This window comes from Styela clava, chromosome 6 (assembly GCF_964204865.1).
Source record: "Styela clava chromosome 6, kaStyClav1.hap1.2, whole genome shotgun sequence".
Lineage (NCBI taxonomy): Eukaryota > Metazoa > Chordata > Ascidiacea > Stolidobranchia > Styelidae > Styela > Styela clava.
The window spans coordinates 7,524,907-7,540,546 of NC_135255.1; the positions used below are offsets into that span (position 1 = coordinate 7,524,907).

At 35.3% G+C, this 15,640-nt stretch overlaps 3 protein-coding genes across 3 annotated transcripts; 2 read left to right on the top strand and 1 right to left on the bottom strand.

The window, feature by feature from the left end:
• The first annotated feature begins 674 nt into the window (after positions 1-674).
• Positions 675-2,113, top strand: LOC120331820 (arylamine N-acetyltransferase, pineal gland isozyme NAT-3-like). Its single transcript, XM_078113622.1, has one exon. The coding sequence runs from the start codon at positions 1,198-1,200 to the stop codon at positions 2,104-2,106; it is 909 nt and encodes a 302-aa protein (XP_077969748.1). The 5' UTR covers positions 675-1,197; the 3' UTR covers positions 2,107-2,113.
• Positions 2,114-4,747: 2,634 nt separating this feature from the next.
• LOC120331822 (large ribosomal subunit protein eL30) lies at positions 4,748-7,396 on the top strand. Its single transcript, XM_039398981.2, has 5 exons — positions 4,748-4,821; positions 4,911-4,958; positions 5,127-5,272; positions 6,782-6,912; positions 7,310-7,396. The coding sequence occupies exons 2-5, from the start codon at positions 4,938-4,940 to the stop codon at positions 7,357-7,359; spliced, it is 348 nt and encodes a 115-aa protein (XP_039254915.1). The 5' UTR covers positions 4,748-4,821; positions 4,911-4,937; the 3' UTR covers positions 7,360-7,396.
• Positions 7,397-8,721: 1,325 nt separating this feature from the next.
• On the bottom strand, positions 8,722-15,316 carry LOC120331818 (protein disulfide-isomerase A6-like). The gene is made up of 11 exons (XM_039398974.2): positions 15,137-15,316; positions 14,312-14,508; positions 12,516-12,642; positions 12,096-12,196; positions 11,881-12,014; positions 11,539-11,653; positions 11,104-11,241; positions 10,857-10,950; positions 10,423-10,568; positions 9,933-10,121; positions 8,722-9,260 (listed from the first exon to the last, which is right to left on the bottom strand). Exons 1-11 carry the CDS (start codon positions 15,150-15,152, stop codon positions 9,204-9,206), a joined length of 1,314 nt encoding a protein of 437 aa, XP_039254908.2. The 5' UTR covers positions 15,153-15,316; the 3' UTR covers positions 8,722-9,203.
• Between the last annotated feature and the right edge of the window lie 324 nt (positions 15,317-15,640).

Consider the following 15,640-nt stretch of genomic DNA (forward strand, 5'->3'; position numbering starts at 1 on the left):
CCCGACGTTAACCCGCTGCGGTTGCTGCAGAGACGTATTCCTCCAAACAATCTATTTAGATTTCATACAATAAAATACTCCTGCAGTACGAGCGCGGCAGCTCATAGTTGTGATCAGTCGCATCAACGAGTTTGGGGCAGTGGCGGAACAGCATTTTTGTTCTGTTGTATGATTAGCTAATGCTAGTATAAAAAAGTTCATGACTCAGCTTGAAGCAGGTAAAACGAATCCATTTCTCGCAAAAATGACAAAAAATACAACTATCGTAATCTGCGATAGTAGCAAACTTGACATTTTTAAAAAGTTTGATTTTGAATATATAAGTTAGGATAAAAGGATCAAGCGACAGAAGCGACTAAGGCGAATTAATGCAATGCTGAGAGATCAATGAGCATTGGACTGAGTGTCACACCGCAAATGATGTACGCCAAGTGAAGTGTATCCATAAAGACGTGCAGATGCGGTTCATTAACCAATGTTCACCCACTCAATCGGTAAATAGCCACTGGCAACATCTGACTGAAAACGCGGGCTGGCTGCGAGGATAGGTTGCGATGAAGTTCTCTCCATAATAATTAGGAGCCCCCAATTAATCAATCTCAATAAAAAGGAAATGCTAGTACAATGTTTCCGCCACATACCGGTATAAACGCAATAAAACTTAACTGTCTAACGTACTACCTAAACCAGGCGTGGTATCGGTCAGTTAAGTTGTATTAGGCCTTTGTTAGAAGTAGGCAGTTTTTAGTAGTTGGTTTCTTATTTTACTTTAATGTTTGATACAAAACGAGGCCAGACTCGAAATAGAGGTACAGTGGTGGCTAAGTATGCTTACTATGAAATTAAACGAGTGTTATATTTGCAAAAAGTTAGGGAAGGAAACCGAGCGAATGGTCACGGATTACATGCTCACTTATGCGTGATAAAGTAGCAACTGATCAAAAGGATGCGCCGGCGATAACAAAACGCGAACCGTCAATCTGCAAATGCTCTATTGACCCAGTTTTAAACGTTGATGCAATGTAAAACGTTACAGTAGTAAAAAGCAGCATGCGAGGATTCGAGACCTCGGTTGGACTAGAAATCTTTGAAACATATTTAATCTTGTATTGATAAATATTTTTAAATTACCAGACAATAGTTTATCAAGTGTCTCATTTATTCAATTGACTGGTGTTTCCAGTTTAAGAACTTAAAATGGAGGTAGAAAAACTATTTAAACGGATGAATTATTGCGGACCGATTGACCACACTAGTATTGATATTCTAAATGAGCTTTGTCTGTCATTTGTATCAACAATACCGTATGAAACCTTGGATAATTTTGCGGAGAAGAAACGAGCAACACGACCCTATGATTTGAAAGTAACTTTCAATAGAATTGTTAATGAACACAGGGGAGGTAATTGTCTTGAACTGAATATGATTTTGGAGTGGATGCTGGAGAAGCTTGGTTATAATGTCAGTAGATATATGGGCTATGGTTACGATGTTGAAAATGATTGCTTTGGACATGACCGTCATCATGTCATTTTATTAGTAACATTTGAAGATGGAATGACCTGGTTGACAGATGTAGGTTGGAACGGTGCTTCCTTTGTGTTGCCGTTGCTGATGCATGTACCTACTTTAGAGCAATCTCAACCTAGTGGCATTTACAAAGTTGCCAAGCACGACGATGGCTATTATGTAGTCGAAAAAAGATGGCAAAATCAAGTGGACGAGGAAAAACAGATTATCAAACACAATCAAAAAGCTAATGAAGCTTTGAGTCGATACCAAACCAGCAAGGATTGGATGGTAATATACGGGTTTAAATTGGAAACAAAGCCAATGGAAGAATTCGAAAAGGCCTTTGTTTTGTCACAAGAAAAGCACCCATTCACGACTTCCAACTGCCTTGCTATACTACAGGACAGATATCATAGGAGATTTATAAATGGGTATACCTATGTCAAAAAGAAATACGTTAATAGCATGATGATTCAAGTTGAGAAACGAAAATGTGAAAATAGTGAATTAATTGAAATTCTAAGGTCAGAATTCGGTATAAACCTGGGTTACAAACTCCAACCTAAAACCGATTTGCCACTCAATGTCGCATAATTAAAAATAGAAACTCTTTAAATCACATTTCACGTTCATGAATTTGGTATTAATGTTTGCGTATGTTTTTCGAACAAGCTACTGCATTAAAAGGTATCACCTCATTTTATTTTGTTAATCGTTCAAATATGTTATATATATATCGTAAACTTATCTGGGTTCTGAGAGCAGTTTGAAATACATTATTAAAAAAAAAACGCGGTAATAAATATGCTAAATCTTTCCAAGTCCAGAAGATGATACATTAAGATCCAGAAGTACTGTTTTTGCAAATGGGATTGATAAATCAACTTTTTTATCATTGGTAGTGATGAAACAATTTTTAATTAAAACAAATAAGATTTTATTAAAATAGTGCACATATAGATGCGTATTAGAAGGTATTTCCACGAGGCAATGCAGCGGATACATTCAACGAGGAAAGCATATTAATGTTTTTGTTGCCGTCGTCTATCACGCCAATTTTCATTAATATATAATTTTGATTTCACAAAACAATTGATTTCGTCTCAATTAGCTGCATAAATAGCTTCGGGTGGAGTCAGCCATATCCCGAGAAATATTTTTGTAATAAATTTAAATAAATCATTCAGTATTTGTTGTTTTGTGTTTGTATCTACAATTTTCTATAGACAAAACCATGGCTACAGGCTATATGCTTACAAGACGCCATTATTTACGCGTGTCATTAAATATTCAACGATAATGTTAATATCGAATTCTTCAGAAAACTTATTAAGTTCTAAACAGGTAACATAAACATTGAGTCAAGCATGTTCAGTGAAGTGAATCCTTCACAAAAAGTGGCTTAACTTGAAAATGAAAGATCCCCCCAGTCGCAATGGTAATTGCCAAGCGTTAGCAACAGATGAGTCTGCTATACCAATAAAGTTCTGGCGTTTTTTATTTTTTATTTTACATTCTGCCTACCGACTATATCCTACCTATATTGATTAATCTCAGAATGATGGGTGTTAGGAATCACATGATACGTCGTAATCCATGTTATTAGATTCCACAGCGCCGGAATAGCAGATACCAGGCTCTGCGGTGTGGTGCATCGTGATAAACCTTAGGAATACGCTTAAGTACGAATCCCGCGGGGATAATTATGTGCGAGAGAATTGCCGGACTCTTCGTGGTTCACGTAACCCGCTAGTCGGTTATGGCTTCCTCCAGCATCAAGTTCATGCATCTAAAAGAAATACCTGGCTAACAAATCCCATACCCAAAATATACTGGTAAACGGACCAGAGGCTTAAGGCGTATCATCGACTTTCCTTTCCTCCGGGATAAATATGTGAACGAAGAGGTAACTTTTTTGTTATGTCTTCACATAGGTCTATGGACGTGGACCTTTCTCTGAGCATCGACTTCCTTGTTTACTTCGTGGCATTGGCCAATCAGAAAGATGCAAAAAGTGACGTAACAAGGCTCCCTTTTCGCATCCGCTCAGGCAAACGAGGTAATGTTTACGACCTCGCTTGAAAATCTGTCTGAGTGAGAAAAGTGTCTGAGCGAATGCCAAAAGGGAGCATTGTTACGTCACTTTTTTCATCTTGTTGATTGGCCAATATCACGAAGTAAACAAGTAAGTCGTTGCTCGGGGAAAGGTCCATTAGTGTAGAAATAGCTGTGATAGACTAGGCTGAAACTCTTTAGCGGTACTTTTATTACAGATTGTTGTATGCGATGAATCATATTGATGGTTTGAAACATACCCCATTTTACAGACGCCAACTCGCAAAAACACTCTTAAAATAGCCCCGAAAATTTTGCAATGGTGAAGTATATGGAGAATTTTTTGGGGGTCAAAGGTCGGGGAAAGGTCCATAGCTCTCCAAATATAATATTTTTTTAAACCTACCTATCATATCAAATTATGGCTTTCGTAAATTGTCGTTCATAAATAAACATTTTGATCAGTATTTATATACATCAACGGTATCTCTGACATTTTTTAGGTAAAATAGAATGCAGAATGACTTTAATGCGCTACTTGACTACGTCTGAATTTCCATTCGGGGGAAGGGGGATTCTTCCACAAAAAGGAATTTTGCTGTTTTCGGAAGAAATTACAAAAATATTACCTATAAGAGTCTTATAAGAGCAAGACTCTTGTGAATCACTTAAGATAGTTATCTTTACTTTTGCTACAGCACCCTTGCATTATGTTCACACGGATCCGCCGGCACAAAAGCATAGAAGAGGTAGTTAGTCTCGCATAAACAAAATCATTAATACTTATAAGTTGAGTTGTTCCTTATCTTTCTTTAAATTAAATGGAAAAAAATTGGGAAATAACTTGACCCAACTTAATCTAATATGAGCAGAATCAAAAGAAACTTATCAGAAAATCAGTAGGGTAGCAATATCTTTTTTCAATTCTTTCCTTGAAAATATCTGGGAAAGGCGTATAAAATATGTCCATACCATACACACTAATAATCTTAACATAAATGAACGAATTCTCTATACTGCGCAGGCAGATGCTATTTTTACTGTAGTTTCCTCCACTAAAATTAATATATTTAAAACTAACACGACTTTGTTACAAGCAAATTTAACAAAAAAAAATTACGATACCAAAAATCAAATCCATCGAAATCCGTTTTGTTATCATAACGGAACCACAGTCAGCGTAACCTTTAACCCATGAATTTCGTGGTTCATTCTTTTCGTTGCGATTTCCTCGCGTGGTTTATTCAGTATTTAGTGAGTTCGTATTTTCCTTTTTTAACGTATTTTTCTATCATTGGTTTTATTTTATATTTCATAATTAATCATTATTACCACTATTTTAGGTGCCAGAACCACCTTGAGCTCGCAAGATGGTGGCGTCAAAGAAACAGGTACGTTCTTTATGGTTCTTCAATGACCAGCTTATGAGTTTAAATGTCTGACTGTACGGCTTAGCTTATTTCAGTATTTTGAGTTTATTGTAGACTGTTGTCCATAATATGGACAGTCTTCATTAATCACTAGTGATGCGAATCCATATCTTAAGTTCTTTTATACAGAAAAAGGCGTTGGAAAATATAAATTCAAGACTGCAACTTGTTATGAAGAGTGGAAAGTACAATCTTGGGTATAGACAGACTCTTAAAAATTTAAGACAAGGCAAAGCAAAACTAGTAATTCTTGCTTCGAACTGTCCTGCCTTAAGGTATGATATTAAGATCTTTTTTTGTAGTTGTGTATACTTCACCGGCTCCTAGACCTGTCAGTAGGGCACAGTTCTCAGATTCCAAATATTCTCAGGAATAGCGAATATATTCCTAAAATAAACTAGTTTACGACAGAAATAAGAAAAAATCGTATTAAGAATAATTTTTTACTGATTTGCCAGCTACATCCATTTGACTGGGCCATGATTCCTTTTGGTTCGTTCAGGACTAACAAATTGTTAATTTTCTAAAATCTCATCGCCCAAGGATATGCTTAAATACTAACGGCATGTAGTACTTTATGACCAAAATTGAATGAATAATATAAAAACTTAAATATTTTGTATAACGTGTATTTCCCCAGTAATTACTTTAAGTGCGAGTGTTAGCCATGAGTGAATTTTTAGAATCGTTGTGTCAGTGTGGTTTTACTGCAAAATAAATATTATCAAGTTTTCACGCAATGATACATCCCACACATGTAATTACTATTATTAAGCAACACTTCAATACCAAATCAAATTTGAAATAAACAAATCTTACTATAAAATAGAATTCGAAACTTTTAGGTTTTTGTTGAAAAATCAAGCTGAGTAAATATTCAGGCGACCCGTAGGTTGGGAAACACTGATTCAATCGATATATATTATGAAACCTCACAGAATAAGGCCAGTCTGGTTGCTTTTGTACCATGCTGGTAAAAAGTTAGAGGGAAATAAACAACTGATGATTCATAAATGTATATTATTTATTTATATAATACAGTTGGATCGCAGTGATACAAGGTTTTGACTTCACTTCTGTTGAAAGATTTGATTTGTAAATTGTTCATTAGATCAGTGGTTCTCCAACCTTTTTTTCGGTTGTTGCAAAAAATTTCTGCGGCCCATTAACTTTTCCATGCCAGGGTAAAACTATAAAAAAAAATCTTTCTCGCAATTTATACACTTTCACTTTAATAATTAGATGAGAATTACCACTCTTGCAGCGAATAAGAGCAGCAGTATTTATTGCTACTGCAATCAAAATATAGGGATATAAATGAAAATAAATTCATCAATAACTCTTGCAATTTTCAGTAGGTTTGTGGCCCACCAGAAAATGTGCCTGTGGCCCAGCAGTTAATCATGGCCCTCTGGTTGAGAGGGCAATAGATGAATAATGATAATAACATATTCCAAAGATATTTCGATTCATGCTTGTTTATGGAGAATCACACCAAGAGATGTGATTGAAAAGACACGTTGCACCAGATGTTTATACAACACTAATAATATACCTGTATATATTCGTGCCTTCGTGGTACAGACATTGTAACAAAGGCACGGTTCTTGAGTCTAGAAAAAAAAATTTCACGTGCTTATAAACTTATTACATGCCTACTTAGATGTCTAATCGTCTTCATAAAGTCGGGGCTACTTCTGAGTATACTGCTCAACCCTATTTACTTGCTGTAACCGCGTTTCATGTCAGTTATTCAGCATGACGTTCCATTCGTTTTTTTGCAGGAAATCTGAAATTGAATATTATGCTATGCTGGCCAAAACTGGAGTCCACCATTATTCAGGCAATAATATTGAGTTAGGAACAGCTTGTGGAAAATACTTCCGTGTCTGCACACTGACCATCACAGATCCAGGTATTATGGGAAATAGTGTAAAACATTGGTTAACAATTAGTTCAGCTATGCCTGTTTCATTTAATAATGTAGTAACTAGCAATTGTGCCTAATATCACTCAGAAATGTATGTCTGTGTAGAACTTTCTCATTTTGTATCCACTTCCAATATTTAAGATTTATTTTATGCTCTTCTGCTACATGTGGGTCATTCTTGATCATTGTTTGATTCATGTATATGATAGAGCAATATCAATTGCAAGGCAAGACTTCTTTTCACGTTATTAATAAATATGTGACCAGTTTTAATACTTGCATACAAATATTATTTTTTAATCTTTAAATGCAATAATGAGGCTAAGCCCATTTGATTAGGCATGTTTAGATATTCAATTCTCAAGTTTCATATTTTTTGCAGGTGACAGTGATATCATCAGAAGTATGCCGTCTGCAACTGCGGATCATTGATGTGATAAGAACTAATAAATATTATATGGTCCATAAATTTGTCTATTTCTCAGTATTTGGGCCAGGCATGAACAGAGCTTGTGACTTGATTGATGTATTCTGTTTGTGGATATATCATTTCAAACATTCTATCACATCGTAATTAGCAGTTGAGCATATTAGGTCCTTCCTTTTGGGTGCAAGTTGATCAGAATACGGGTATCAAGAATGCCTTGTGCTGCCACTACAGTTTAATGTGACCGGGAAAAAAGAACCGAAATCCAGTTAATCTTCAGTCGTTGAAATATCATTATTACAAATCACATCTCTATATGTTTCTTTTTGTACATTGATCGATGCCATCGTTTTGTATGAAATGTACTGAGCTTTTTCAGTGTTTAAAATTTACTGAGACTTAGTTGGCCAGTACTAATGTGTGTTGTGCTGAGTATCTTTTCCGCAAGATTGACAATAGATAGCTCGCCCGAAAAAATAATCAAAGAGTTTCTAGTCTCCAACTCTTCCGTTGTGGGAGTTCACCGACTTGCAACTGGCTGAGATTTAGTTTATATAAGCTGCTCCTCAAAAATTTTAGTTTCTTCCAGACCGCACGGCGACTAACCTCCCTCCTCGGCAAACTGATTAATTCTGCGCCCCCAGTTGGGGAAAGTGATGGTGGCTAAGATATATCATGCGATAAGAACGTTAGTAGATAGCTGTTGATGCATTGCCGTGATTGAGTTAAGTGATTTCTGTCATCCAAATGACTTACTCAATTATCTGCCAAGAGAGACTAAAAAAAAGGAGCAGATTCTCCACGCCGCTGCCAGATTCACATTGTAATGAGGAAGTATGAAATTCTTTAGCTTGTATAATGAATCTGTCACCAACAACCAGTTGCGTAGTGAGCGCTGTGGTGACGGGTTTTGCACTCTTTCGTACATGCCCCTATGTGCAGAATTTGGTGAACAGGCAGCAATCCGAGATGTAAAACGCGTTTACAGTGCCCAAAAGTTAGCTCCAACACAGGGACTGGTGCAATTTAAACAAATCTACATAACTTTGAAAAAAACGCCGAAAAGTTCCAGTGTTAAAGTTCTGGGGGACTTACCCAGTGCTGTTAAAACTGACCAGGAAGCAACAAATCTCACGACAATTTCTATCCTCAGCCCTCGCACAACCCATTCAGTCTGCCAGCAATCAAATGCTATATTGGGAATTCCAATGATTAGGCTATTCGAAATTCCAACCATAATTTAAATGCAATAGACTCATATCAGCAGAACCAACACAGAACATGGCATTAAGCGGCATAATATATCTATTTGTTGAAAACACAATCTTCACTTTGATGCGCAGTAGAAGACCAAGGTTCACCAGAACTCCTCCACAGTTGAGCTTTATTAAGGAGTGGAGAAACATCAAAAGTTCAACTGCATTTGTCACCTAATCATTAACTATCAATATATAACACAAATATAATGAACGAAAGTAGATTTTAAATGAATCCATGGTTGAGTAGAGCAAATGGTCCTAAAAGATCAGAACGAAATAACTAATTGCATGAAAAATGAGTTTTCAGTTTCACACATTGAAAAGCTTCAAGTTCAGCTTCCATTAAAAAAACCCAATATTAGGTATGGTAAAATACAAGTTTCCATTTTCATTAAGTTCCACCATTTATATGCTCTTAAGACAATTTAAAAAATAATGCTTCCATAGGCACCAAGGCACATTAATCTCAAAATTGAGGTTCCAGAATTGTTAAGGGTTCATTAAATATATTTCTGGTGCTAGGACGATATTTGGTCTGGTCAAATTTTTGTTCTCGTTAGACATGACCTACAGAAAAATATACGACTGCATCACAATTCATCATCCCATTTGAAATCACTAAGATCAACTTCTTCTTCTTGAGGTAACTGTAGAAAAAATCAAAACATAGTATGAACGAGAGAAGAAAATGCATCACTGAAATTACAGAGAATAAATACATATTTCTGATTTGTAACTCTGTTCAGTTCTGTTGGAAAATATATATACCGGTAAAATGACTAGAATTTTTACATTTTCGGGTCGGGACCTTTTTTTCCCAACGTATCCTTCACAAATGAAAAACACTCTTGGCAAAAAGTAAGATTAGGATTTACATATTTATCCTATGAAGGGGAAAGCTGATAAGATGGTATAATCGTATGGCAAATCACTGCCTCTCGTCCAGTTATACTGTACCAGTACATGTCGGGTATGGGATTAGTTAGTCAGTTATGTTTCAGATGCATGGCCTTGACGGTGCAGAAGCCGTAACCGACCAGCGGTTAATTGAACCGCCCTACGAAGGTGAGGAGTCCAGCAATACTCTCAAACATAATTACCCCACACAGCATTCGAACCGGCGAACCAAAGCAGGGTAAGGGTAATCAAAGGTGCAGTGGCAAGCGTATTCCTGATGTTTAGCATGATGCGGCACACCCCACAATCCTTGATCAAACATCCAAAATTACCTAGGGCTTATGCATCCCCCCCTGTAGCTTGTCAAGCCAACATAAATGAACCAACTCGCTTTAGAATCAGTGATCAGCTTTGATATATACCTGTCCATCTTTTCCGTCCCAAGGTGAACAATCCACAACGTTTGGAAGTTGAGAATCAGGTAGAGCGTGAGAATTTCTACCTGCCCTACCGTATGAAATTCCATTCAAGAAAGATTCAATGCCATCATTGTTAAAAGGTCCAGTAAGAACAGTGTAGAATTTTTTCTTGTCTACAATGACCGCCATTGCCTGTGAGAAATAAATGAAATATAACCTACACCTAATTATTATTTCACGAAAATAATTTTCTATTCAGATAAGGTGATTAGTTAAATGTTCTGGCTGATAAGACAATTCAGTATTTTTATGCCACAACAAAGCATGAATAATTGATAGTATCAGATTTGTTATTTTTTGCTGTTTTTTCAGTGTTTGGAGTCATTAAGTTGCATTAACAATGGCGCAAATGAATTTCCCTCTCTAAGCCCATATTGGATGGCAGAAACACAGTGCTGTGCTTTGAATGATTGAAAAATCTTATCATACATACAGGGAAACCAGATCCACCGATGTTCAAAGCTTTTTCCAAATCTTTTTGTTTTCCAGCTTCAGTCCACACCCATCCCCATTGCTTCTTCTTGAATTTTTCTCCCATAGTAGTCAACAATTCCAATGCTTCGTTTCTACCTTTAGCACCTAATGGAGAACATTTAACTTTTGTTTATAGTATTCCATGTCAAGAAGAATTAAATATCACATTTGCAACTGCAAGAATCCATCAAAGTCGGAATAAATTAGTTTCCCTTATCGTTTCTTAAAGCTAGCTATCGGGCAGAAAGTTAGTTGCACAGAAATAGTTTAATATCATTCACAAGTCATTTGACATAAAACAGAATACAAAAATTGGTTAAGATTAAGAAATATATTATTTTCATTATCATGAATAAAATACTTGTGCATAAAACACAACTGAATTCTACTTACCAGTATCAAGAATGTCTGCAAGAAAAGAGATAACACAAAGTTGTTTTCCAATGCAGTTATCTTCTTGCACCTTTGCGGAGATAAGTTCATCAATCTGAAATAAAATATAAATAAAGTCATTTAATACCGTCCTTTGAACAGAGAAAACATTCAATTTACTACTATAACATGGCTAATTCAAGCATGATGGAGCATGAATTGGTATTCCATATAAAAACTATTCTCCCTAAACGAGAAAAAAACTTACAGTTGGTGGCTCAACATTTTCTTCATAGAGTTCCATAGCTGCACTGAATATAGAAGAACTATCCCTTCCACCTTGAAAATCTTCAGGACTCTCTTTAGCCCCCTTACGAAACACTTTTATAGTTGGGTAGCCACGAACCTGAACATCAGAATTAAATAAACTCAAACTAAAAATGAGTAGTTTTACAAGATAGGATAGAATATAGCCATGGAGACATGTGTTTTGGACAATTGAAAAAAGGCCCCAAAAACATTTTGAAAACATGATTTTTTTATATAATAATATTGTAAATTATTTTCTATTTATTCCGCACATTGAGTAATTTTCAAATACATGATTTTAAGAAAAAAAGACTTGTAAAAAATTCATGTAAAGTTGACGCCCTGACATATGGAAGTAAACAAAAATATTGTTTATCAATATATTGGTACACACCCCATATTTATTCCCAAGTGATTGACTAACAGTAGCATCAACTGCACCCATTCGAACTGCATCTCCAACTTCATTTTTCAGTTTGTTAGCAGCAGCTTTCCACTCTGGTTCTAATCTACAGAATAATCAAGCAGTTCGAATATATGAGCATTTTCATAAATTTATCAATAGGATGTTAAAATTTGTTTATAGAATGCATATGTTAACTAAAGGCGCGGCCCCGCAGTTTCTACCAGTTATTTGTATCTGGCCATCTTGTATTAAAGTTGGAAAACCCCTGCTTCACTGTTCAGATGAGTCTCTTCTAGGAGAAGACAATAAAATAATAGAGTTTATTTTTACCGTTTGCAGTGACCACACCATGGTGCATAAAATTCAACAAGCCAAGGTTCATCACTGTCCAAAACAAGTTCTTTGAAATTATTATCATTAAGCGTGACAACTGCATTTCCACCACTTTCTTGTCTACCTTTGCCCTGCAAGAAGCATCATGAATGATTATGAAAGGCATTCATTTAAAACAAAGCTTGGTATTTTATAATAAAAATGGCACTCACTTGTTCCTGATCATCACCTGCTCCACCACTTTCTCTATCTTGGACCATTTTTCTCAAAGCTTGGAAAGCAAAGTCACTAATTTCTTTTTCACTTCTGGCACCTGCAACAAAATTTCAATGTTATGATTCAGTATTGAATATAGGATTTATGAAATTTTCTGATAGTGTGAATTTTGTATCCTGAAAACCATATTGGAGCATATGATTTATGAATAACCTATTATTATGATTTATGAATATGTAATATAAACATTATAGATAATCACGACTATTTAAATTGTTATTTCAACTATTTAATTTAAATTTTTAATTTAAAATTAAAATTTAATTGAATTTTAAATTTCAGTCAGACAGGATTTTTTACACCCCGATCTTAACCAAAAAATATGTCTTATTAAAGATATGAAATTATAACTGTACCTTGATAGTCTGTTGGTTTATTTTTATTATATCCAAAAACTTTAATAGTTGGGAAGCCTTGGATACCATATGGTCTTCCAACAGAATCATGTGCCGTCATATCTACTGCTCCTACATTCGCAACACCCTACAAAAATATTGACTATGATAGTACTACTAGCAACTAGATACTATATATATCATTAATCTAATTAAACATGCATGTATGAATCTTTCGGATACAGTGATACCTCAGTAGTTGAACCACTCGGCACTAACAATTTGGTAGTCAATCAAAAAATTTGTGTTGAAAATGCTGCCGTACTCAAACATAAACTCGGGAGCACTAACACCTGAGCCGAGTGCGCGGCCTATTGAGATTACGTTACCAGGCAGAATTTCAACCGTTCAACAAGCATCAGTTCAAGTCAGAATTATGACAGGATTAAACATGTAGAGAAACTTTTGTGATTTAGTGTTTTTTTCTTGCCTTTATTAGGCGTTGATTATAGCTCAAAAAAATAGCGATAAAGGTGTAACCTCCCCCCTTCAATCCTCTAAACATATATTCCTGCCATGTAACCGGTGCTCAAGGGTATCAATAATGATGCAAATCTTTTCATATTTTCAACTTTTTTATGTTTAATCTTAAATATGTACACATTCAAATAAATATTGTTGTTTAGGTACATGTTTTACTAATATTTTTGGTATTTTGGAATGCATAAGAACATATTAAAATAATAAACATTGTTTCTTAAGCCAAAAAAATCAATATACGAACACCAATCCTGAACGAATTATGTTCGACTACGGAGGTATCACTGTATATGCCATCTGCAAATCAGGATGCCTGACGTTTTTATTGCAAGACTTGCTCTTATGTGTCAAATAAATTCAGACTAAAGAACGGATATTAGTGAATGTCAGCATTGATCTGAACTTGAATCTCAGCTGTCCAATGACCCAATTTGTAACATATTCGATATGCCATATTTAAAAATATTATTTAGTTTTGGCCATCTCTCTGTTATAAATATCTTCCAACCTTTATGCAAGCAATCTTCCCACACCATGTCAGCTAAAAACTATTAACTATATGCCACACACTTATAATAAATTTTTTTCTCCATGATATCGCCACATATTATGCATCAATGATAAGTATGATTCGTGCAAACTATTCAAACAAACAATTAATTACTATTATCTGGGTTGAACTTTCCCAAATGAGAACAAATTCCAAAAATGAAAAACGCGGGAAAATTTATCAAAGAGTTTCTATTTTTTGAATAATTACCAACCTGGAAAAAAAAAATACCAAAACCTTCAGACCATCACCAATTTACACTAGATAGGTTTGTAGCATGACCATTCCCTACCACCACATAAATGCCAAATGTTTGTTATATATATACCATTATAAATTGAACCCTTGCTTCTGTTATGTCCGAAAGCCATGATTACAGGCACATCAGATGTGGTGACATTATATTTTCTTGCTAACTTTTTTCGCTTATATACGTTTATCGCACCCAATCTTACGGCACCCTTTAATTTGTAAAAGTTTTAAATGTATCATTTTGTCAGTGCAGATATAATTTTAATACTGTATATATTGTAGAATTGTCGCTATTCAGGGTCACATTTTCAGGCATCGGGGCCATTTTATGCCATCATGTACTTCTTTCAAAAATACATAAGAGTAACATGATTAGTAATCATTTTTCCTGAAAATTTCTCGTATCTCATTCAGGAATATATTTAGTTAGCATTGTACCAACACAAATGGCAACTCCAACACACAAAAAACATACCTTCAATGTTTTAGCTGCCTTTTTCCAAGCAGGTACCAACTGTTGACAATGTCCGCACCATGGGGCATAAAATTCAACAAGCCAAAGCTCATCGCTGTCCAAAACTTTTGATTTAAAATTTGCTGATGTCAATTCGACAACATCATCACCGCTACTGTATAGTGCACTTGTATATGAAACCAATGCCAGTAAGAAACCTGAAACAAAAATTATCATCAAGAATACAGAATAAAGTCCAGAACTGTATAAAGAAATTTAATAATAATTTCTGATAGTCACGAGCACTGCAAGCAAAAAAGTCTGTAATTGCGGTTTCAATTACATTTATTGCCACCTCTACCATCAGGCAAGCTTGGAATTGATTTGAATGACATGAAAATCTAATCCAGAAATCAAATTGCAGAACAAATTGACTAAAAATATGGGGTTTCCTGAAGCAAACGCAGTAACTGCTTAAATACCCCCAACACAAATATGGTGTGAAACAGAATGCTGTAAATGCTTAAATAACGCCAAACAAAAATGTGATGAGAAAATACAACCCAAAATTTCATTTTTTTCTAAAAAATAAAAGTCTGTCTTGCGCGAACACAATACACTAAACGCATGGGACAAACGGAAGGCGGACAACTCGACTCACAAGAGGAAAGATGAGTTGTCCACCTTTTCGACGGGGACATTTTAAGACAATACGGGTTTAATTTCGATCTTTTTACATTAAAATTTTTGTTGGGTGTTATTTCAGTATTTGAGCAGCTACAGCGTTCATTTTACATCACATTTTCGTTAGGCGTTACACCCAAAATATGTACCCTAAATACTTACCTAATGCTTTCATCATTGCTATATTTTCAGACCGTCAACACATATATGAAGAGATTATTTAAATGCAGGATTCGTTAAAACAGTAAGAAATTTGAATAGACAGATTGAAATCAGAAATTTGATCCAAGTTTAGTCAATCACTGAATTATGTTTTGATGAAATCTTCTAAGAAAATTACAAAAAAAAGGATTCTGAGGTTGCATTACATTATCATACATAAGTCAGTATGGTACGGTAAGTAATCTACATGCAGACATGCTGACATAAAATTTAACTTATGTCAATTCTTTCATTGTGTGAACTACTCTGCCATAGCAGGTACCGGTACCGTACCGGTTACCAGACTTCTATACCGTACTCAGTACGGTACCTACTATTAACAATTTCAGTCAACATAAATGACTAATGCACACATAATACGAAAGTGAATTTGGAACCACGGTACCGGTATAGTCTACCTAATCACCGACTGCTGGATTGCGACTATCCCCACAACCGCATACA